The following is a 25,017-nucleotide window of genomic DNA, read 5'->3' on the forward strand; positions in this document are numbered from 1 at the left end:
GCCAGTGAAGATACACTTTAAAAATGTATTTACTGACCATCTACCTTTCTTCTTTTGTGAGCGATCTTTTCCTATCTTCTGTCTCTGGTTTTCTCGCTGCAGTGAGTGTCTTCTTGTGAGTGGATGGGCGCTTTCTACGGTACGGATTTGAACCCTCTATCTTCTGTTAGCGATCGACGTTTTGACATTTGTCTTTAACTTTATTCAGGTCCTGCCCCCATCAGACCTACTATTCTTTCCTTATGATTTACGGCTTCAACTCTTAGAAAGTCTTTTCCAACGCTTAGATTACTGAACTTATTTTTACATTTTAATTCTTTATCTGGAATCCTATTTTTCCCCCCAAGACAGAGTCAGTTATTACGGTAAAGAAGCTCTCCCAGCCACGCGTGAGGACACTCTGATGCTTCTTTAGCACCTACGGACGGAGACAAAGGACAGCTCTCGCCTGCTCGCACGGCTGACTGCGTTGGCTGGGTGGCGAGGCATTAGTGTCCCTGTTGCTCGGGGAGGGGCCGACAGGCCGCTAGCAAGCTGCTGGGACCCCCTTAGTTTGTCCTGCGCGTGGCAGTGGCTTTAGTCCCGCAGGTTTCACGCCCTCTTGTGGGAAACAAGCTTGGCCTCGACTCTGTCCGGCCAGCTGACTGTCTGCAACGTGGTCCCCACTGAACGGTGAACGCTTCCTAAATTCTCTGAGACCCACACATGTGTCATGCTGCCGCCTCTTGAGATAATTTTAGCAATTTACACTTTCTCAGAGAATTTTTTCAGTTATTTCCAGATTTGTTCAAATGCAGTTACACGCAGTATCCACGTACTGCAAATGCCTGTGACTGTTTTCTCACGCACTATGTGTTGTGCGTTTCCTCCACTTTTCTCTGCAGGAAGCCTGCAGTCGCGTTTTACTGGTCTTTACCAGTTTCTCACTGGTTCCCACTTTCATTGTTATGGATTCCCTTCTCCTGCTTTCCTTAGATGCACTTTACAGTTTCTTTCTAGGTTGTCGAGTTGAAGGCTCGTTATGGTTTTTGTTTCTCAACATAAGCACACCAGGTTATGTAGGTTTTTATTTGAGGTTTTCACCGCGTGTGATAATTTTTTGACAAGAAATATTCTCACTGGGGCACTCGGCCGGCTCAGTCGGTGGAGCGTATGGCTCTTGATCTTGGGTTGGAGTTCGAGCCCTGCACTGGGTGTAAAGATTACTTAAAAAGAAAATCTTCAAAAAAAAAAAAAAAAAATCAAGAAGAAGAAACATTCTCATCGTCCTCACTTTCTCTCATTCCTTTGTAAAAGTCTGTGCCCAATAGCATCCAGAATACTGCTCATCCAGAATTTCAGACACACCTTAATCATCTGGCTTTTACGGTGCAGATGTGGGTCTGATGCACCAACAGGCCTGTTCTCTGCCCAGGGGACAACTGCCTGCTCTTCTCTGTGGATGCTTTGCTGCCACCTCCGTCCTCTTGCCTGGGACAGGAGAACAATTTTCAACCTGTCTTCTCATTGGGCCTGACTTTCAGGCTTTCACTGTCTTACCACGTGGAGGCTGGTCCTCAGCGGGCTATGCGGAGGTCACACCGCCAGCCGCACTGGGCCCTGGTGCTCAGTCACTCTGGCTCCTGGCGCCTGTGCGCTAAGGTTCAAGCCAGGGCCGTCAAAGCCGTGGTGCCCGTCTGGAGCCGACGGCCTGGGGCAGCGGGTGGGAGGGAAGCAGGACATTTCTGCCCCAGGTGCCACACGACCGTGGGGGTGTGGAGGTGGCCCTGGCTCAAGGGCAGGCCGCCTGTTGTCCCCTCTCTGCCTGACAGTGCGCTCCCCCGGGGCTCACTGCCACCGAGTCCTGAAGTGTCCCTCTCTTCCCTGGGTGGGAAATTCTGGGCGGGCTGCCTTGTCCCGCAACATGGACGGTAAGAGCCTCCCCCACTTCCGTAGCAACAACAGATTTTATTCTCTACTCATTACGTTCCTCTGTTACTTCAACGAGCGTCTGAAGGCGGCCGGGAAGGGTGAGGGACTGAACACGAGTGCTCAGGTAAGTCCTGGAACGAGAGGCTCAAAGACCCTTGTGTGCATGTCTGGTCTGGCGACTTTCCCCGCTGTCACCTGTCGGGGCCGGTCTGGTTAGTCTGGATCACCATCCTGTGCCACGAGGCCCCTCAATGCAAAGCACAGGACTTCCCCCGGGCCCTGCCGCCCTCCCCAACCCTGCACCTGCCTGGCCTCCGCCTCTGCCCCACGAGCCCACTCTCTCTCCCACTCCCCTTCCTGCAGCTCTGTGACTGACCAGCGGTCCCACCAACACCCCCAGGCGGTCCTGTGCCCAGTGTCCTCACAAAGTTACCCAACTGGATGCAGTTGCTCCTCTGATCTGGCCCCTGGGAGCCCACGAGCTGGCCATGGACACCTTCCAGGCTGTTCCCCGGGACCCACCCGCCACTCCAAGCCCCGCCTGCACAGCCTCTACCGGGGACGGCAGCCTGGTCTTGGGACCACCGTTACACCATCAACACCGGCGTGCACCCCTCCTCCCCACAGGCTTCCTCGTCTCCACACGGCGGGACTCAATGCATCTTCACACACTTGACCGCTTACTTCTTTGCTAACGTGCCTGTGTCAGCTTTTCCCCGCTTTTTATTCTACTGGCTTCCTTCCATGCACATCTGTCTTGCTAGATGAAGAACTCCAAGAACACAAAAGGCAACCAAATGCAGCGAGTGCAGTCCTGCCCGGTAGAGGCCTCGGGACATGCCACTGAACAAATAAAGACGACTGATTTCACTAGTACAACAGTGTGCACCTAAGTGTGCTGTCAGAAGTCCAAGGAGATATGAAACATCGTTTGAGACACGCTAAACGTGCTCACTGAACTGCCACAACAGGGACACCTCACGTGAGCTCAGGTCCACACGGGCCCGGATCAGGAGAGCACCGTGGCGCACGGAAGCTTTGTTACGACCACCTGACAGCGGTGACTCCCCTGCCCTGCGGCCAGAGGCACCGTTCTCTGAACTTGAAGGAACTCCGCAAGGCCAAGACAGGCAGCAGCGTACCTTTCACCAGCTTCCCGTCTGCGACCGTCTTACTGGACGACGCCTCCTTCTTCCCCCCGGGGCCTCCTCTTCCTCCTGTGTCGGCCGAGTCTTCGCACACACCGTCCTCCCCAGCGTCACTTGGCTTTTCAGGGGCAGATTCTGCCGGGGCCTCTTCTGGTGCTGACACAGCCTAGACAATAAACGTGACCATAAGCTGCTCGGTAAGGAACCGCCCAGGGTGGGTCACGGACAGACCGACAGACTCCGCTGGACCACATGTTACTGCTCACGCAGCACTAAGGAACGCACTCTTGGAAACTCAGACCTGCCAGTGTCTGATACAGCAGAACGGAAAGGGGAGCACGCGTGAGGCTTTCCCTCTGGAAGCACAGAACGCGTCTTAGAGCTCTAACACCACCCGGGCACCGATGCTCACGGCCTTTTCTCTGGACGCGGATGCCCGAGAACCCTTTCGGGGCGGTGCCCACCGCCCGCAGGTGAGCCACATGCTTCAGTCTGAGCGATCACAGGTGCGAAGTCAGAAGAAACCCACGGACAGCGAGCAAGGCCTACGCCATCTACCAAAGCAGGTCTGAACAAAACGTCAGGGCGCCATGTGACGAGGGGGGTGGAACAGGACAGCACTTGAAGGGCAGGAGGAGCAGCGTCCAGTGGATCTGAGGGTCACACGTGGGGACGCGGCCCGGGGGCAGGCCGCCCGAGGACGAAGTCTGCGGCCCGGAGTGCACCACGCAGCTCCCGCGTCAGCCGTGCACACACGTCTACGTTTTATGCACGGAAGGAGACGTTGTACAAATATGGTATGTGGCCTCCACCAAAAGCAGTTACAAATAACAGCCACCGGGACATCAAACGCTTGGAGAGCGCGGGTGCTGTGTTCAGGCCACGTGGCTCATCAGTGAACTATGACTACGGACCCCAAACACCGGTTTCACCTCTGAGAGGCGGGGAAGGGTAGAGACGGCATGTGCTGCGCACGACCGTCCGCGCCAGGGGCTCAGCGAGCCCGTTCCCGCATCCCGCCCGTAGGCACAAAATCCCTGCTGCGTCCAGAACCCGGAGCCTCCCTGCCCTGCAGACACACACCTGTGCACTGTCGCCCCCTTCCTTCTGGAGGAAGAACTGCTTCTTGAATTCGTAATAGGCGTTATACTGGTGCCAGGGCTGCAGGAACTCAAACCTAGGAGCGGAGAGGGTGGTGAGTCACTCATGCGGGCGCGCGCCCCGGCTGGCGCCAGGGTTCCTCCTGCCTGCTGGCCGCCGGCAGACGCCGTCCCCGACGCCCTCCAGTGACCCACTCAAGCCAGGTACCGCCTCGGCTGTGTGCAGAAGCAACGGCCGAACCCTCCCCACCTCGTGGACAAGGGAGACGAGGCGTAGGGAGGGCGCGGGGCTCGCCCACGTTCGTGCTGTAACGTTGTAACCGCCACCTCACGCTGGATGGTTCACACCCGAGGCGTGGAACGGGATTTGATTACGTGGCAGATTCTTTTGTTTTCTGCTTCTTCGGTTTTTGTTTACAAACACACACCTTTTTTTTAACTTGTATTTTTTTTTTTTATCTGGCACACATGTTTTTTCAGTTTTTATTTTCATTTCACCTAACTCACACGCAGAGTTATAGCAGTTTCTCCCGAGCACAGTGTAGTGACAACACCTCTGTGCGCTGCCCGGTGCTCAATCCTTCATTCCCATCACCCACTTCACCCTCCCTCCCCGCTGAGTGGCAGATTCTTCGTTTTAGAGAGGGAAAGAGCGAGGGTGTGATCGGGAGACAGGCATAGAAAGGGGGAGAGAGAGAATCCCAAGCAGCTTCCGTGCCAAGCGCAGAGCCCGATGTAGGGCTCGAACCCATGAACCATGAGATCGTGATCAACTCAGTCGGGCGCTCAATCGACTGAGCCCCCGGGCGCCCTGAATGGCAGAGTTTTGAAAAGCACGGGGGCCAGCTCCGTTTCGGGTGCTTCGACATTCCTCCTTAAAGAACAAAACAAAACAAACGAGTCCCCCCCACCCAACTGCAGGTAATTCAGCAAGGTGGTTGTAAGACGTATTTACGTAAACACGTAAGGATTAACCGCGGTGAAGAGAGAACGGGGCTAGACTGACGACAAGCTAAGTGACGTGCCGAGCACCCGTGTCCGGCCACCACACGCCACTCCTCCCCTCACCTTTGGTCATTCTTAGCACGAACGCTGGTCTCGAACTTAAGGCCGTTCCGAGCCACGTACTCCGCCAGCTTGTCGATCACAGGCTGAATGTCGGGGGGCGGGGGGATGATGGCCGCCACGGGAGCAAGTGCACTGCGGAGAAGAGTCTCGTCACACGGTGCGGGAGCCTCCTGAGACCGCCGGCAGGTGCACCGGCGCAGAGCGCTGCCGAGGGCTCTCAGCGTCCCGGGCCGCACCCGCACGCAGTGACACACGCACAGGGCGGCTCTGAGCGTGACCTCAAACACAAAAACTAACCAAAGTCCTCTGGTTTAAAACAGGGACCAAAATATCGTTGCCAGTGGGTAAAAATGGCGGTTTTATGGAAATTAAGACTTTAAATCATGAAAACAAGTTCACCCCTAACATTTCCCTCCAACTAGGAGCTAATTCTTTCTTTAAAAATTTTATTGGGGTTGGGGGGGCAGAGAGAGAGGGACAGAGAATCCCAGCAGGCTCCACACTCAGCACAGAGCCCGATGCGGGTCTCCATCCCATGACCCTGGCATCACGACTTGAGCTGAAACGGAGAGTCGGATGCTTAAGTGACTGAGCCACCCGGCACCCCACGAGCTAATTCTTAGAGGCAGCCGAGAGTGAACCACGCATTGACTTTTTTTCAAGCTAAAAAGAGAACGTGGGCAGTGCAGCCCCACATTCTCATTTCGCGCCCCCTTTCCCAGCACAGTCAGAAGGCAGGTCATTTTGCAGAAACATCCAAGTTTCTGTCGACTTCCAGCACAGGCACCCGGTGCCCCCAACAAAGCACCTGCTCTCTCTGCGGACACTTGGATGCTGCCCCGCTGCCCACTGCCACTTTAGGTCAGCGGTTCGATGGGTCTGACAGCCAGAACCCCATCTGCCTACGGCTTGTGGGAGTCACTTGCGTTAACTCCACAAAAGCCTGTTTCTTGCTGACAACTGCAGCTTCGCTTTGCACTGGTCTTCCTTCCCTAGTACTGCCCAGCTGAGATGTCAGCACATCAGAAAGACCGGACACAGGGGCCGGGGCAGCGTGGGGTGCCGAGGACGGGGGGTTACGAGGGTTGAGGGGCGCTAAGGATACGAAGGTTGGGGTGACGCAGGGCGCTGACTGGGAATCAATTTTCTCAGTGTTTACGACATGACAATTTCTGTTATGCCATCAACTCTGTAACCGGGGATCTGGACCCTGAGATCTTCCACAAACCCCGACGAAAAACCCCAAACCACGAACGCGGAAGTGCCAGACGAGGGGCAGAAGTGGGCGTACCTTGTGGTGATGGTGGAGGTCACCCCGCTGCTCGACTCTGCTGTGGTTGGGGGGGGCGGGGGCGTGGTCCCGGGGGGCGGCGGGGCGGCGGCCGTCACTCCGGCGGAGCTGGGCACGGCCACGCCGGCGGGCAGGGCGCCGTAGTAGGTGGCCACGTCGACCCCCGGCGGGGGAGGAGCCAGGCAGTAGGTGCCATCCGGCAGCATGTAGTAGCTGTAATACATGGCGGCCACTGTCGCTGTGAAAACACAGGTGCAAGGTCACTCCTGTTCGTCCGCTCCCACGCCGTTTTCTGTGCTCTCTGATGTAAGAGAGGCTGTCCCCGGGACACGTGATTTGGAAGGACCGGGCAACGTGCAGACACACACCTGGGGACTACAGGGAAGGGGCGGTGACCGAGCACACGAGACGTCCCCTCTCCAGCAGCTGGCGACCCCCACTCGCGGACCCCCGGCAGACCTCCCCCAGGAGGCCGGCCTCGGTGGCCCACTCCTTTCCCGGTTATTCTCAGGGCACCATGCATCCCTCGTCCTGAGGGGCGTCTGTAAAGCTGTTTGCGCTCGGTCGCCAGACAGCCCCGCCCACCCCGCCACGGTGCGCTGTAGTGAATTTACCACAGCCCGAGGGACACAGGTGCGGCTCTGCTGTCACTGGGTGACCTACAACAGCTTCCTAGCAAGTTGGGGATGTAAGCAAACACCGGTCTCAATAGTGAAAAGTCCTGTAAGTTTATTCATCTTTTTTTTTTTTTTTTTTTTTGAAAAACATTCAAATCTATCGAAATCACAGAAAATTCAACAATCCTTGGGGCACCTGGGTGGCTCAGTCGGTTAAGCGACCGATTCTTGATTTCGGCTCAAGTCATGATCTCACGGTTCACGAGTTCGGCTCTGCACTGACAGCGTGGAGCCTGCTTAGGATTCTCTCTCCTTCTCTCTCTGTTCCTCCCCCGCATGTTCTCTCTCTCTCAAGATAACTAAGTAAACTTAAAAAACAAAGATTCAATGATCCAATTAAGAATCACTTCTAATCCTGTTGGGATAAGCGAATGGTTCTCACTACACAGGGATTTAATTTCCTTTTCCTTGGAGGATGGTGACAAGATCTTTCCAACTACAGACTTGTACTTTGATTTTCAACTAATTCGCTTTAAACCAAGCACATTTATCAAGCGTCCGGCACGGCGCGCCCCTCCACTCAGGGGCCAGCAGCCTGAGGCGTCCCTGCAGCGGCCGGCCTCCTGTCCCTGGCTGGAGTCACGTGCAGCCCCACGTGCTGTGGGCTCAGCCGCCGCAGACGACCCTCGCGCTTCGTGAACACGCATGCGCGGCTCCCAGCGCGTCCCTCCCTCTCGATGTCACACCACCCGCCGCTCCACATGCACGAGGACACTCCGAATTTTCCCAGAAAGAGGCGCGGCCCCATATCCTGACCGCGTGATCTCCGCACGGAACACGGGGTCATGCCTCTGAAGGAGGCGGGCGATCCGAGACTGCTCACTGCGGGCAGGGGCCGAGGCGGGCGGTGGCGGGAAAAGCGCTTACAGGACAGACAAACGGATGCAGCGGTTCTGATGGAAGCTTTTCCTAACCAGCCTGCACCTCCGTCAGATACAACATCGTCCCTGCAGGAACGGAGCCACTGCTGCCCCCCCCTTCCCCCCGCTTCAGCCAGCCATCGGGGACCTTCTTCTCGGCCTCCACAGCCACCCGCGGAGGGGATGATGTGGCTCCAGCGAGGACAGAGCATAACCCCGACCTCCCTCAGAGAACACCCACGTGCAGCCCGATGTCTCTGGGGAGGGGAAGGGACTCCTGTTCCTCCCTGTGTGGAGAGTCACATCTCAGCGGAAGGCACACACTCCGCTCCTGCCCTGGACAGTCAGCCTCCTGCCTGAAAACGAGCCGAAGTAGGTTTTAGTTTTAATCAGAATTTCTAAAAATGTTAACGTTTATTTATTTTTAAGAGAGAAAGAGAGGGGCAGAGACAGGGGGACACGGGATCTGAAGTGGGGCTCGAACTTGCCAACTGCGAGATCATGACCTGAACTTCAGATGCTCCACCGACTGAGCCCCCCAGGCGCCCGCAGGTTTTCAACCGCAGCCACAAGCAGTGAGCCACGTGAACGGGTAAGAACCGAACAGCTGACGAGTTTCAGCTAACGGTGCACGTCCTGCGAGGTCGATGTAACACGTCCTTTACGTAACAGAGAAAATCAACGGTTCTCGGAACTGAGCACCGTCCCTCAAAGTGTGAACACGCAGACTAACTGTGCATGTGAGTTCCCTGAACCTCCGTCATGTTACGCTGAAACAACGTGTCGAAAACAGCGTTCCTGGCAAGACGGCGATTCACTCGGGCGTGCGTCCCCAGAGCACGTGAAGACACCGGTGAAGGCACAGCGGGAAGTACACGAGCACGGCTGAGCCTCCGGGTCCGGAAACAGAACGGCACGCCCGAACCTGGATGCCGGGGACCCCAGCACGGGGTCGCACTGAGGAGGAGAGGTGCCGAGCCGGCGTCCCCAGCAGACCCGCAGGGGCGGCCCTTGTCCGCACCCGACACACGTGCGGCGAGGCTCCCCTGCGGTCACACCGCACACAGCGAACACTCTCACAACCTCCATTTATCTACAGATACGCTGACGGCGACGAGACGCTGCTGTCTGGTGGCTGACTGGGGCGCGGCGAGCGCCACGCTGGGTTTAAGAGCTCCCCTTTCAGCTGGACCCTCGCTTCGAGGGCTGTCGGGGGTGAAGGGCTTCCAGGGGAGGGTCCTTTCTGCCCTCTGCCCCCAACAGGGGTGCTGGGGTGTGATGGTAGCGGCGGACCGCCGTCTCATCCCCACGCCCCGCCCGCCACGGCGCCTCTGGACCCCACTACCGAGCAGCACCTCCCTCCCTCACCTCTGACGCTGGCACATCCACGCAGCGTCTCCCGCGTGACACCCCCCTCCCCCCCCCCGCCCCGCACCCTGCTCCAGCCCCCACGGTCCGACCCCCAGCACCTCCCCCGCCCCAGGCCCCTGCTCCCAGGGGCAATTCTCTGCAACAGCGGTGTCGGGGCACGGCTGGCTTCCAGGAGCTCGCACACTCCCAGCACACGGTGCACTCCCCAGCACACAGCAGGCCCCACGAGCCTTCCAAGGCAGCCTGGCGCTCAGATATGCAGGCACACTGACTTACCCTATTACACAGGTTCCGAGACATGCGCTCAAAGCCAAAGACCCTTTGAAATGATCATCAGAGCACGTGTATGTTTTGTACACAGCCTCCCCCGCCGGCCCCCCGAGATTCTCATTGCTGGACTGAACCCCAGACAGGACAGAGGTCTGGTACCCCAAGACCATGTTCCCTGAAGCCACCGTCACGTCCCAGACTCCCGAAGGGACCCACCACACTCTCGTGTTACACCTTATCAGGCTTGCTGTTCTCCGGATTCTACATTGAATTTCCAAGAAGCGAGTGGGTTTTGCAGAAAGTTAAATGCGATGGCATTATTAGCACGAGAACCACAAATGCCTGCTCCAAATGAACCCAAGCAAGAAGTTTCAAGGAGCACCTACATTTGCTGAGGGCCGGCATAGCTGTATGAGGAAAATCCAGCTGCTGGGAAGCATAAGGTGCATTCTGGCGCGCTTCCTTCCCGGAATCGCATGTGCTCAGGAACGGACAGAGCTATGTGATGCACGGTCACACAGACACGTCTACCTACCTTCCAAAGCCCTTCTGTTCAACCGGCCTGCAAAAACCAGGGCCACCTTGCTGACCTTTTTTGTGACCCTAACCTCATATAGATTTAGCTCCCAGCGTTGGAAGGGCTCTCGAACAGAGGGCCGGTGAGCAATCCCTTCCGCGTGAGAGCCAGTTCAGGGGAGACAAACCCCATGTGAACGCGTTAAGAATGAAAATGGCTTCCCTGAGTGCCACGGAGAAAAGAGTTTATTCTTAAAAAGAAGAAAACAACAACAATCTACTTTACTCACACAAGACACAAGACGTCAGGATGCCAGAGCGTGACCCTCCGGGGTGTGTGAACGGCAGTTGTGAGCAGGCCCCCCCCCCCCCCCCCCTGCACCTCAGCGTCTCACCTGTCCAGGCCCAGGTCAGCAGCCGTGCCCCCCGGCTGCCTCCACTGGGCCTGCGGATGGCCCTGGCTGTGCACCCCTGGGACCTTCCTTGTGAGTTCAAGGGCTTTAGGACCCGCTTGTGTTTGAGGATTCCAGAATTCCCATCTCCAGCTCTGAGTGGGACTTGCACGTTAACTGCACACCCCACCGGGCCACCTCGTGAGTGGTTCACACCAGGGAGTACAGACTGGGATCCCTGCCTGCCCCCCCCCCCGCCCCCCGCCCCCCCAGGGAGCAGCAGTGCCTCCTGGTGGGGCGGCACACTGCATGACTCCTCCCAGCGCCTGCTCAAAAGTTCCGGGAGCCCTGCCTGGACCAGACACGGCTGCCCCCACCCCACCCCCTGCCAAGTCCCCTGTGCCACATGCCACGACCCCCCTCCCCTCTCCGTCCCCCAGCTGGACTTCCTCCCCGACCACGCCTCTGGCACGGTGACCTCTTGGTCTCCATGATCCCCCACGACCCGAGGAACCTCGCTCACCGCTATTCCTGGCGTGGCACGACCACAGTGCCGATCTGCTCGGCGACTGTCCAAGTTACGCACGGGAGGATGAGGACTGGGAGGGTGTGAGGGCACCCTGCAGCAGCCAGGGCTACTAGGCGACGGGCCCAAACCTGAGACCCGAGCGACAGGACTCAACCCACTGTTCTGCGCCTGTCTGGACTACCTCCCACCCGCGGGAGCAGCACGAGGGCATGTTCAGACATTCGAGAACTAAAAGAATGTGCGTCCCTGTGTACCCAACGAGAGCACAAGTTCCAACAAAACACAGGAGTAAACCAACCGATCAAGCAGGGGAAACCCCAGGCACTAACACAGGAAAGCAACAAAAAGTCAGGGAACAGAGGGCTGCAGGCCGAGAACGCAGCCACTCCAGACCGGAGCAGGGGCGGAAGGCTCCAGAAACACGACTGTCAACGCCACCCAAACGCAGGCCACCAGCACGACCCCCGGCAGACCAGAGAGCACATCGTGCAGGCACCTGCAGTCTGTAGGGCCATCGGATAAAAAGAAGTCCGTAACATGAGAACATTTATATTCCAGCAAAGTCTCTGATTCTGGGATAGAGCAGGGGCTGGCAAACGCTTACAGCCAGACAGTAAATATATTACCTTTTGCGGACCAAGAGGCAAAATTAGATACTCAGAGTATATAGATGAGTATTTACATGATACTGAGTATACAGATACTCGGAGAAAGAGAAAAAACAAATTCCCACACAGTTTTTAATTGATGAAATTCAAATTTTAATAGAAACAACTGAGTGGCTTTTTAGGGGGTAGTACAGGTCTACAAATGGGAAAAATGACATTCTTTCCGTAAAGGAGGACACTTCACTTAGCTGGGGTTCTAAGTCAGCGTTCCCGGCAGCAGGCTGTGAAGATGTGTGGCAAAGCTTGTTCTCAGCTCACAGACACACACACACACACACACACACACACACACGCACACGCACACTGGCCGGGTTCATGGTCACACACACAGGCAGCGGCCGGGTCTACATGCAGCCTGCAGTGCACCTAGACCCGGACAGGGTCGCACGCCTGGCAGTTTCCAGCTAAAACACCTCCCTTCCCTCCACAAACTGGAATTTGGGTTTTTCAAAAGTCAAACTTTTCTGGAGTGCTGTTTAGAAATGCTCTGACAACCTCGAAAGTATTTTCAGACACATGCAAAAGTTACAGGAGTAAAACCTGCCCTTACTCCCATTATTTGGGTACGCCGTGTTCCCTGCCATTCTGTGACCACACGTTCAGGGATTTCTGAGGCACGGGTAGACTCTGTGGACAGGATGGGACGCACGTGCCCAAACACTCGCGGGGTCTGATCTCCGACTTAGGTCCACAGCGACCCAGTAAAGGCCCCACCCTGTAACGCTATGCACAGAACATACAATACTGTAGACAATTTCCCAAATCACAAGGCAGGTTCCTTGATCTCTATTCAAGCTAGACTTTGGGGGAAGCCACCAGGCAGCAGATGCGTGCAATGCCCTGGGGACCTGCGCATCACACACGGCGCCACCTGAGCCGCCCCTCCCTTGCCCTCTCATGTGCTTACCCAGCTGACAGAGCAGTATCAGGATAAACAACTTTCATGATGATTTCACTATCAAGTTCTACACGGCTGCCTCTTCTGCTGAAAATAAACCCCAATAAAGGTTCTTTCAGTATCTAAAGAGTCAAATCCCGAACTCAGAATTAATCTCACAGCCTGTCTACTTGATTAGAGAACTTTCTTCTGCCCACAATTAAAAAAATTATGCTCGGGGCGCCCGGGTGGCTCCGTCGGTTAAGCATCCGACTTCAGCTCAGGTCATGATCCCGCAGTCCGTGAGTTCAAGCCCCGCATCCGGCTCTGTGCTGACAGCTCAGAGCCTGGAGCCTGTTTCGGATTCTGTGTCTCCCTCTTTCTCTGCCCCTCCCCCGTTTATGCTCTGACTCTCTGTCTCAAAAATAAATAAATGTTAAAAAAATTAAAAAAAAAAAGTTATGCTCTTTTCACTGAAAACCTTTACCCCAGGAGAGGTCGAGTTACAGGAGTTCAAACACTTGGCATCACAACCCAATTCAGTAATTGCTATTATCGCTGCTGTCTGCATTTTCAAGGCCGAGGACAGAAGCAGAGTGCGAGAAACGGAAGGACGACCTGGCCATCTCAAGTTTCTCTCACCCGCTCGACAGCCTGCTGACCCCACGCCGAGACTTCCAGCTTCGCCTCCCAGACTTGGGCCGCCTCCCCGAGTCCTGAAGGGCCCTCTGACCACTGACCTGTGGGCTCTCCATCACTCAAGTCTGGAAGGCAGGAAAACCAGTCAAGCCAACCAACAACCCCAACATTGCCGAGTCCACAGTTGTGTTGTTAGAGTGATCGTTTTCTGAGCAGAGCTGACACACAACGTTACATTAATTTCAGGGGTACAACATGGTGATCAACATAACAGCGTTTAAGTACAACATTATGCCCTCCCATCTCTCCAAATACTCGGAAGCATCTGGATCACTGCATTGTGTCTGAATTATTTTCAAACTTATTACTGCATAACGCATCCCAGCCATCTTCTATTTACCCCCTGATGGCCTCCAGACAACCCAGTGTTAAAAATTCCAACAGGAGACTTATCTCTTGGTCATCAAAGTAGATTAGGAAAACCCGAACGGCTTGTGCAGTGACAAAGAATGTGATGTGTGTAAAGCTGGAGAAGCACCTGAACCAATCGATTTTACACAAAGGAACACGTGACTCAGGAACGTCAGCCCAGTGTTTAAAAGCCAATGCTCTCTTTCTGGCAGATGAAACCTCGAAAGGCCTGTCTCCAACCATTGCTTAAAGTCGGCATCAATGACCCCCATGTAAAAAGTTTTGAGTTCTTGGGGCGCCTGGGTGGCGCAGTCGGTTAAGCGTCCGACGTCAGCCAGGTCACGATCTCGCGGTCCGTGAGTTCGAGCCCCGCGTCGGGCTCTGGGCTGATGGCTCAGAGCCTGGAGCCTGTTTCCGATTCTGTGTCTCCCTCTCTCTCTGCCCCTCCCCCGTTCATGCTCTGTCTCTCTCTGTCCCAAAAATAAATAAATGTTGGAAAAAAAAAAATTAAAAAAAAAAAAAGTTTTGAGTTCTTAATCCCGTACCGGGTTCTGGAGGCCTGTGACATAAAAACAGATTCCGGAGAGCTCTGGGTGAAGACGGGGAGTGGTTCAAGCATGCAGCCCGAGCCGCAGGGTGGAGGTGCTCGCAGGGAGGACCTGCGGGGTGGCTCCGCCCTGGGAGTCCCTGACTGCGGAAGGACACCTGCTCTGGGGGAGCTTCAGGATCCACAGGAGAGCAGAGAGTGGGTTTTCCAGAGAAGGCTGCACTTGGAAGGGAGGACAAAGGGGCTCAGAGAAGGCAGGACACGAGTGTCCAGGGGGAAGCGCCGCAGCATCGGGTCAAAGGTCGGGGCAGGGCTGCCAATGTGGGTGGGAGAGACGGCAAGGGAAAGGCGAAGTGCGCAGGCCCGCCGTGGCCAGACCCCGGGAGCCGAGCACCGCACGTGAACGGCGAAGACAGGAGTCTGGACATAAAGAGAATGCACACAGTATCTGCACTTTCTGGGCCACAGATGAATCTGGTGAGACAAGAGTTCCACGGAGCACAAAGAAAAGGAAATAAAACCACCACTGAGATGAAGAGGGAGCTGGGCTTGCTGCCTGTTCCTGTGCCACCGCCTGGAACCAGAGGCCCGCGGCAGAACACAGTTCCCTGGAAATGAGAAGCCGATCACTCCAGGACGGCTGGGGAACAGGCCAGGTCAGAAGCCGGCCCCTACCTTTCCACAGCAACATCCGAGCCCAGGACCCGCTGGCTGCGCACGGAACCCTCCGCCAAGCTGCTCTCTACGTGAGAAGGGCACAGACGCGTGCCACTGACATCTCAGAGAATGGTGTCCAGGAGCGATTAGTAGAAAACCAAGCAGCTAACACACCCGCGCAACCGGTCGGGGGCGATGGCCGGCCGACGCAGGCTTCTCAGGGTAGGAAAGACCAGGTCAGATGCCAGCTTACAGAGGGCTCGGAGACAGAAGACGCTCCCCAAGACGTTTATACCCAGACAAGTTTTCCTTTCTACACGAAGGTGGGAGGGGGCGCTTCTCGAGCGAGCGAGAACATGTGACCAGGACCCTCACGACGTGTGTCCGCGAGACTCAAATCGCCAGAGAAGAGTCAAAGAATGGAGCAAAGGGGTGTCTGGGTGGCCAGTTAAGTGTCCAACTCTTGATTTTGCCTCGCGTCATGACCTCGCAGTTCGTGTTAGAGCTCTGTGATGTTGGCTCGGAGCCTGCTTGGGATTCTCTCTCTCTGTCTCTGTCTCTCTCTCACTCTGTCACTCTTCTGCTTGCTATCTCTCAAAATAAAAATAAACTACAAAAACACAACACAACACCAAAGAACTGGATGGAGCAGAGGCACCCTGGCGAGACCCTCCCACTCAGGACGGAGGCCGACCACGTGGTGTCTTGGGCCACAAACGACGTAAATCTTACTCTTACAACAGAAACATAGTACTACTGCTCAAAAATCAGGAGGCAGAGGAGGGGTGAAGGGAAGGGATTTTAGGACCATTTTAACTTCCTCTAGTTTCACAGTTAATAACATCTAAGATAAAAACTGAGCTTTAAAAGGAATCTACGATTTCAACCTCTTTATTTCCTAATCACTACAACTGAATTCCTTTTTTTTTTCTTTAATTAATTTATTCTGACATAGAGACAGCATGAGCCAGGGGAGAGGCAGAAAGAGAATCTGAAGCAGGCTCTGAGCTGTCAGCACAGAGCCCAATGTGGGCCTTGAACTCATGAACTGTGAGATCATGACCTGAGCTGAAATCCAGAGTTGGGACACTTAACAGACTGAGCGACCTAGGTGCCCCCAGAACTGAATTCTTCAAGTATGGAAACTTTTATCTGAAGTTCAGCAATGACTACACTTTATTGATTATAGGTTCTTCTATTAAATTCGAGTAAGATTAAAAAGCTTATTTCTACTTTAACACAAATATTTCTTTTTCAATTTTTTTTTTTTAATGTTTATTCAGTTTTGAGAGACAGAGTGCAAGCAGGGGAGGGGCAGAGAGAGGGAGACACAGAATCCGAAGCAGGTGCCCGGCTCTGAGCTGTCAGCACAGAACCCAATGTGGGGCTCAAACTCACGCATCACAAGATCGTGACCTGAGCAGAAGTCGGACGCTTAACCGACTGAGCCAGCCAGGTGCCACTACACCCAGCTTTCTAATCCATATTTTACATAAAGATGACCGGTGTGTTCTCAGACAGAAGATTCTCACTGTCCTCCTCCTTCACCACAATTACCTCAGTGTTGCCCACTGTGTCAGTGATGCTCACCTAATGCTAAAAATATTTATTTCTGGGTGGTGGAATCTTGGATAATATTTTTACTTTCTTCCTCCTATGTCTCTTGACTTACAACAAAAGCATTAAAAAAAATTTTTTTTAATCTTTATTTTTGAGAGAGAGAGAGAGAGAGAGAGAGCACGAGCAGGGGAGGGACAGAGAGAGGGAGACGCAGAGTCCGAAGCAGGCTCCAGGCTCCGAGCTGTCAGCACAGAACCCGATGCGGGGCTCAAACTCACGAACCACGAGATCATGACCTGAGCCGAAGTCGGATGCTTAAATGACTGAGCCACCCAGGCACCCCCAAAGGCATTTTTTTTTTAAAGGGGTTTGGAGACTAAGTAAAGCACTTCAAGGTCATGATTTTGCAAGTTAAAAGAAATGCTGTGAACAACAGTAAAATCACACTTAAAAAAGACCAGAGCAGAAGCAAGAGAATGTCTAGTTTAGCCACATTAGATGGCTTAATTCACTTCAGTTATTTACAGAACGAAACACTTAAAAAACCTGGGTTGGCATTTTATTTTTAAGAAACTGCCTGCTATACCAGCGGGCAGTGTTTCAATATTACTGCTTCCTGCATAATTGTATTTACTACACTCGTCAGCAAGGATTTATGGCTACAGGGCAGGAGATGACCAAGTAACAGAAAGTCACTGTCAGGCTAATGAATGGAAAAAACCTGTCAGGTTCACACATCTATGTATGGAGATTTTAGGAAAAATCCTTCTGGAAGACAAACGGGCATGAGGCACCTGGGCGGCTCAGTCGGCTGAGCGTCGGACTTCAGCTCAGCTCATGATCTTGCGGTTCGTGAGCTCGGGCCCCGCATCCGGCTCTCTGCTGTCGGCACAGAGCCCGTTTCAGATCCTCTGTCCCTCTCTCTGCTCCTCCCCCGCTTGTGCACCCTCTCTCTCTCAAAAATAATCATTTGAAAAAAATAATAAAAACATAAAAATAGGCCCTCTTCTTCCAAGGCTGCCTAAACCCAGGAAAATCTCTCATCAGCAAGAAGTCAGTCACGAGGACCGGCCGTGCATACCCTGAGGGGCTTGTTAAACACTTGCTGATAGAAAGGGCTGGAAAAGCTTGGTGACCCCACCGGGAAGGAGGGGAGGGCGAGCTCTGGCAGGAAGAGCGGTGACAGGGACCGCCGGGGCCTGGAGAGACACCAGAGCTGACAGTCTTGAAACTGTGCTCACATGGACCTGTGAAGAATTCACTGGGGACACTAATGCAGTTTCAAAGCAAGCGTCACGTCGCCCTGCGCTCTTCCACGACCCAGGTGGCACAGATGGGCAGGTGATGGAGCCCCTTCCCCCCGCCCCAGGGCCCTATTCCTGCAGGCCGTCTCTCACCTGTCCCGTCAGGGACGCTGCCCCCCACTTCCGAATCCAACACAGTGCTGTCCTCCTATGTCCGCCCCTCCGCCCCTGGCCCTGGCCCTGCACGCGGACGGCTATTCGGGGACACGCGGGGCGGCTCGGTCTTCCACCGGCACTAGAAATCTCGCTTGTGAGGCCCATCCCTGCGGCTCCTGCCTTCCCTGTGTTTGGAGACTGACTGGAAACCCGTGGCCGGGGGCACTCGGTGCGGATACCGGCAGGAAGGGCCCTTGGCTTCTCCGTCAGGCCGCAAAATCGCGCGCCCGGCAGGCTTCACCTGTGCTTTAGTTCATCTCGACAATTAAGGAATTCAAACTTGGTAACGTGAAACAACAGTTCAAACAACCCAGAAACCTCAATTTTATCCCCAGACTCCATCTCTCCAGGGTTCTTACGTGCCCGCAAGCGCAGGCCTCTCCGCCTTCAGTCCCGCAGTCTTCCCGGGTGCTGCAGGCGGGTTTCAGTGACACGCTGGCCTCTCCCTCTCCAGGGCTCGGGCTCCGAAGCGTGCAGACACGATGCCATTTGGGTGAGCGGCCCGGGGAAACCCTTTAAAAAGACCGCGTGACCATTCTGACCTTCCCGAATCATTCACACAGCAGCTTGTGTGGACTTCTTCCCTACTTGACTGTAAAAGTGGCTGATCTCTCAGTTTTTCTGCTTCCTAACTAATCTTACTTTTTCTATTAGTGGAACATAACGTTGTCTGTCGGCTTAAGAGAAATAACTCGCCATCAGTTCAAGCATCCTCACGCCGTCCCACCAGGCCCCTCGGCTGGAAGCCGCTGCACTGCCGGGAAAAGAAGAGGCTCTACCGGGGTCGTTTCCCAAGGCTCTTTCCCGGAGAGGGCCTTGCCCACCACTTGGCTGAGGGGCACCCCCCCGCGTCCATCCGGGCTGGCTCTGCCTCGGTGCCCCCCCCGGAAGCTCCTGGTTTCCCTGCACACTAGGGTCAGGAGGCTCCTCTTTCCTCAGGCTGGGCCTGTTTGCTTTCACAGCAGAGATCTTGTCTGAAGTGATTTTTTCCAGGTAAACTGCCATAACGAAGTTTTTAATTACAATTTATGCAAAGGATGGAAGGCCAATGCTTACAAGACTACAGGCTAGGGCAAGGGGCTGGGCGTGAGCCGTGAAGGCCCAGACTGCGGGCGCGGCAGGTGGGGACACCCCATCCGAAGGGCCCAGAGCACACCTGGTGTTCACGTGGTCCGTAGGTGCCCCTTCCAGACCTGCTCTTACAACAGACTTGGTTTAAACCACCAACTAGTCAGGCCTTGAGAGCTCTTCTCTTCTGGCAGCTCACAGACTATCTGATGGGGCTCATTTCCCATTACTGGGCCTCCTTTTCAAATTTTTCAAAAAAAAAAAAAAAAAAAAATTTTTTTTCACATTGTTGCTATTTTTTAGACAGCCCTGAATCTGACCACAGAATAAAAAAAACATCTTTGAGGGGCACCTGGGTGGCGCAGTCGGTTGAGCGTCCGACTTCAGCCGGGTCACGATCTCGCGGTCCGTGAGTTCGAGCGCCGCATCAGGCTCTGGGCTGATGGCTCAGAGCCTGGAGCCTGTTTCCGATTCTGTGTCTCCCTCTCTCTCTGCCCCTCCCCCGTTCATGCTCTGTCTCTCTCTGTCCCAAAAATAAATGAACGTTGAAAAAAAAAAAAATTAAAAAAAAAAAAAAAAAAAAAAAAGAAAACAACAACATCTTTGAGGACCTGAACACAGGTATCTCACGTGTGTCTCTGCTGGGCACTATTCTGGTCTGGAGCCAAATTCAAGCCTGAGGCTCTTCCTAGAAATTGGATCAGTCTGTCCAGCCATCCAGGCCTCCTGCCCCGCCCTGCGAGCCCCTGACCCTGGACAGATGGCTGCTGCGGTGACCCTAAGGGCTGATGCTCTCCGGGGGCCCTCACGGGATGCTCATTCCCCAGCAGGCATGCCCCCTTCCCCCCCCCCCGCAGCCAAACTTCGGGGGTCCTCTCTCAGGAGCACATTTCCATGCCCGGCCTGCCTCTCCCTCCCACCTGACCTCACCTAGTCCTCCACGAGAGCGAGCCTGCTCTCACTTCCGGTAATGAGGGGTCTACAGGAAATCGGGACACCTCCCAGCCCCCTTTCCGAGAGGGCAGTCACCACAGAGGAGCTCTGTGACACTCCACTACCCCCACGCCCACGACCCCTTTCACATCCAAGGCTGAGGCTGGATGCAGGGGGATACCTACAAGCAGCACCCACTTTGCTGTGTTTTTTCTTAGACTGCCTTCTATTTTTACAAAATATGAGTTCATCGCTGACATTTGTAAATCGAGATATTTCCCATAAACATTCTGGATTTCTCGCTTCTCTGCAAAATCTGGAACTCGGCCTCTGGCACAGCCGCAATCCACGTGTAAGCAGCTAGGGGCCCTGTCGGGACGGACTCTTTCGCCTCTGCTGGCTCAGACAGTTTAGCTGTGAGGCCGGCCCCCCACGCAAACATAATGCCAGGCACGAGCCCCAAATGCACCGTCTCACACTTGCCGGTCACTCTTGCACTGCGAGGCACCAGAGATGTGAAGACGACAACTTCACCGAGGAGGGGTCCTAACCGGTGCCCCCTGCTGGAGCACCTCCTGGGGAGAGGGGGTCACGGGTCCAAGCGGGGAGCCAGTGCAGTTACACCTGCCTGATGGAGGGCCTGGCGGAAACGGGCTCTGGGACCCCCGCAGTGAGCACAAGTCCTAGAGCGGCCACTCGGCCCTCCTGCCCAGTCTGGGGGTCTGCAGATGCCCCACGCCACCGCCACCCTTGGTACACACCCATGCTCACAACCGCGATGTGCAGAGCCAGTGGTCAGGTGACGGCCACCCCGGCCCCCAGCCTCTACCCCTTTCCCGTGCAAGACCGTTTAATAGCTTCAGGGTCCAGGGGACACACACGGACAGGGATTCAACGACGGGGCTGAAGAAGGAACATAAGGACGCCGAGAAGTGTCCTGTTCGGCGAACGAGCGTGGGTCACTCCTGACTCCCGATTCACCCGTGTGGCCGTGTGTGCACACAGCACTCCCCGTCGTGAGCGCCGCACATCCCAAGTTCCGTAAAGGGTTTTTCCAGGACACACGCACTGAGTTCACTCGAATCACCAACGTTACCGGAGCACCAGCCACACACACTGCCGCGTGTCGCACCAGAAGAGAGGTGTGGGAGGGCACGGTTGCTGGCCGACAGAAGCTTAAACAGCGAGCAGCCCGCATCTTAAAAGAGAATTAATCGGGGCGCGTGGGTGGCTCAGTCGGCTGAGCATCTGACTTCGGCTCAGGTCATGATCTCTCGGTCTGTGAGTTCGAGCCCCGCGTCGGGCTCTGTGCTGACCACTCGGAGACTGGAGCCTGTTTCAGATTCTGTGTCTCCCTCTCTCTCTGACCCTCCCCCGTTCATGCTCTGTCTCTCTCTGTCTCAAAAATAAATAAACGTTAAAAAAAAAAAAAAAAAAAAAAAAGCACTCCTTTAAAAAAAAAAAAAAAAAAAAAAAAAGAAAGAAAGAGAATTAATCTCCTGCTGATTTTCCAGACTCTGACGGGGCAGGCTTTGCGGACGGCCCCTCACGTCAGACCTGCAGGTAAAGAATGAGCACAGATCCCTGCAGCTGAGGGCTCTTCTCTCGTTCAGGGTTTAACCGCTGGGTACAGAAATCTTAGAAAGATCTGTTAATGAGACCGAGGTCAAATACTTCCAAATAATTCCTTGAATAGAAACTCAAGATTTGCCCTCCATTAATAACCTGCAGGTAATTAAACAGACAAAGAGCTAGCACACAGCCAGGAGAGGCAGGAGCTGCAACTAACTATCTCTAAGGGGCACGGCAGACAGTCTCGAGCTGTGTCTGTTCTGGGAAAGCCACCGCGGCAGACAGGACCGCGAGGCCCCAACATGCACTGCCCTGTGCTTCCTAACGGAGCTCTGACTTTGGCCGGGGCTGCGACAGGTCAGACTCCAGCCCCCGCCGCGGGCCGGGGCGACGGGGCGAGACCACCCCGTCTGTGAGGCCTGAAGGGAGACGCCAGGCGCGGCTTCCGGGGAGGTCTCTGAAGAAGGACAAAGTCACCGGGCACCTGCTTTCCGCCCCTGCCCGTGTCCTTCACCCTTCCGGATACAGAGCTGATGCTGGACGTGGAGCGGCCATCTGTCAACATTAGGTGACAGGCAAAGGGATGAGGCCGCGGGCTAAAGAGGGCTGAGCGTGCAGGCCCGGGGCCCCGCGCCCCTCACGGCACCCGGGCCGGCCCCGCGCCCCCGTCTCGCGCCCGCGGGGTGAGCTCTGCAGCGGGTTGCAGGCCGGAGGCGCCCAGCGAGGTACTCACAGTCAGCGGTGTACTCCACCTGGGAGGGCTGCGCGGCGCCGTCTGCCGTGGGGGGCGCGGGGGCGGGACCGTCGGCCTGGGCTTTACGGACCAGCGCGGCAAGGGGGTGATCCGGGTCCACCACCTTCAAGGGCTGCAGACAGAGAGGATGCACATCACACCATTTCCTGTGTTTTGAGTCACACAGAACTTCTTCCGAGGCCGAGCGGGCTCAAGTAGCCGCAGAACACGGCGTATCGGAACACAGCGTCTGGGCTTCAGGACGCCCCGGCCCGTGCACACCAGGGGCGGGCCGGGGCCGAGCTCTCCGTGTAGCTGGCCGTGAGTCCCAGGGGGATGGGTCAAGGAAAGACGCTCCGATCCTCCCCAAGACCACTCGGGAAAGGAGGGCGGGTGGATGGGCAGAACGAAACCACTAGCGGCACAAGTGGGAGCACCGAGCAAAACACGAAAATGCAAACTATACCTCGACGAGGATAAAGTAAGATACAAAAGAAACGCGAGCTTGACGAGCTCCCAAAACTAAGTGAGCGGAAGTTTTGTTACGGCATAAAAAAAACAGAAGATGGACACCTTCATCAGCTCCTCCAGGCGGTTACACTTCTTGGAAGCAAAGAGAGACGGGTGCAAGTAACTCCCGTCTTCCTCGTCATCGTCATCGTCGTTGTCAGAGCTGACCCCCGACTCTGCAGAGCAAAAGCAGATTTCAAGATCCTGCTGTACGGTGAGACAAGGTACAAATAAGTGACGTGAAAACTAAAAAGCAGGGGCGCCTGGGTGGCTCAGTCGGTAAGGCGTCCAACTCTGGATCTCGACTCAAGTCATGATCTCACGGTGTGTGAGTTCAAGCCTCGCATCAGGCTCTGCACGGAGCGTGGAGCCTGCTTGGGATTCTCTCTCTCTCCCCGTCTCTCTGCACCCCCCCGAAAATAAGTATTACACAAAACAAAACAACCCTCAGAAGCAGACAAAGGCAGAGCTACACGTAATCGTTTCTTGGTTATCTGCCCCCAAACACCTGTGGTAAGTACCCCTGGAGCAGGACGCCGGGCAGAAAAACAGGAGCACGCCCTCGGCCCCGCTGGCAACATCCCTCCAGCGTTTACTGGAGTCTGGAGCCAAATCATTTTAATTTTCTAGAAAAAAGGCTAGAATCTTGATGAAAGGGAGAAGAGCAACAAATACTTAAAAAAACTAACAAACGCAGAGGAAGTGAGAGCCGTAAGCAAGATTCACGCAACCGTTTTTGAAAATCATGTTCCAGCCGAAGAGAAAAAAATTCAACGGCTAACACACACACCGTTGTCCCGCATATTATTCGCGACAGTTAACTGGCCTCTGTAGTAAGAATCCCGAATTTAGGTAGTTAATGAAAACAACAGCTTGAGGTAGAGAGGAGTAAAAAAACGGTAACCAAGTAACCTTTCATCTTTGTGCGCGTAACCTAACCTCAGCCCCTAAGCCCCACGCGCACGTGGGCCGCTAGAACGCGCTCTAGAAGCAGGGGACTGTTTTCTCCAGGAAATGTTAAGCAGGCAAAACGAGAAAGAACGTTTCCAACCCAGGTGATTAGGTTCTGATAGCATCGATGTTTAATTATAGTTCACTTCTCTGCGGGAACGGTAAGAACCTAATACGCTCTCAAGACTCAGTCGAGAAGAGCTGGGCACCACCCTCCGGGGGCATGAGCAGGTGTAACGACCACGCCGTGCTGGGGAGGGGGGGGTGCTGCACAAACACTCTGGGCAGCCGAGGTGCAGGCCGCAGCCACCCCTCCGCACAAGGGCCGTTTTACCCCTCCCAGGGGCCGCCCCGCACAGGCCCCGCGCCCACGCACGACGGAGTCTCACATACTCTTTTTCTCCTCGTTTCTGTTTTCTGCCAGCACTGTGTAGCGCCCCTCTTTCATGGCTTTCTGGATGAATTTGTAGTAGGGGTTGAGGTAGTGATCAAAGCGTAGAAAGTCAAACTGAGAGTTCCGGGCCTGCTTGGCTTTCAGCATTATCTCAAATTGTGCTCCCTGTTTGCACACAAAATTGGCTGTGCGCTCGATGATAGCATGCATTTTGGCTGTTGGTGGCTATGAAAAAACACACACATTCACGTTATAAATTTTTCCTCTTTTCCACTGGCCCCATGACTTAAAACACAGAACTAACCCCAGTTTTTCCGTTGATGATGGGAAAGAAGAAACACTGCGGCTGGAGAGCCCGGCCCCCGTTTGCACGACACGTGGTCTGCTTCTGGATTCCGCAGCATTCTACGGGGAGAAGACTCGACTCACAGGCCAAGGCAGGCCATGCCAGCGGCCGCAGAACTGACCCGAGGCGATCTTTTTTCACACCAAGTCACCGTGCTTCCATATTATCAGGGGCTGTGGACCCTCAGAAGTGGTATACGGATTACGCACACAGGCATCTTTCTAGGGAGGGGGGACCCGTTCACCAACTTTGTCGGGAGTCTAGGGATCACCCCTCTTTCCCTCTTAGCTAGGACTAGTTTTTATGGCTCGGGAAGCAGCCTTTTCGAAGACACGGGGAAGGCCGCCTGCTCTCACCTGCTCCAGCACCCTAGACCTCTCCTCGCCACGTGGGTGTGGTCCGGCCCCAAGAGGGAGGCTCTCACCCACGGGAACAGAGCGGAACAGAGCGAGTGCTCCTGCCTCCAGGAGGGGTTACCACCAGGATCAGACCCTGCCGCCGGTCTCCTGGGTTTCCTGCTCCTGCCCGCGCCGCCGCTAAGTTACTTGTACCGCATGG

General features: G+C 55.0%; 1 protein-coding gene across 4 annotated transcripts in view; it reads right to left on the reverse strand.

The window, feature by feature from the left end:
- The window catches only part of SFSWAP (splicing factor SWAP), a 69,505-nt gene that overhangs the window by 31,913 nt on the left and 12,575 nt on the right, over positions 1 to 25,017 (reverse strand). For all 4 annotated transcript variants that reach the window (XM_047827055.1, XM_047827056.1, XM_047827057.1 and 1 more), the window contains 7 exons: positions 24,113 to 24,338; positions 22,832 to 22,944; positions 22,259 to 22,391; positions 6,519 to 6,756; positions 5,228 to 5,359; positions 4,143 to 4,236; positions 3,054 to 3,225 (listed from right to left, as the gene is read on the reverse strand). In XM_047827055.1, coding sequence (XP_047683011.1) covers positions 3,054 to 3,225; positions 4,143 to 4,236; positions 5,228 to 5,359; positions 6,519 to 6,756; positions 22,259 to 22,391; positions 22,832 to 22,944; positions 24,113 to 24,338 — 1,108 coding nt within the window. The remainder of the gene's footprint in view (positions 1 to 3,053; positions 3,226 to 4,142; positions 4,237 to 5,227; positions 5,360 to 6,518; positions 6,757 to 22,258; positions 22,392 to 22,831; positions 22,945 to 24,112; positions 24,339 to 25,017) is intronic.

Source organism: Prionailurus viverrinus, chromosome D3, assembly GCF_022837055.1.
Source record: "Prionailurus viverrinus isolate Anna chromosome D3, UM_Priviv_1.0, whole genome shotgun sequence".
NCBI lineage: Eukaryota > Metazoa > Chordata > Mammalia > Carnivora > Felidae > Prionailurus > Prionailurus viverrinus.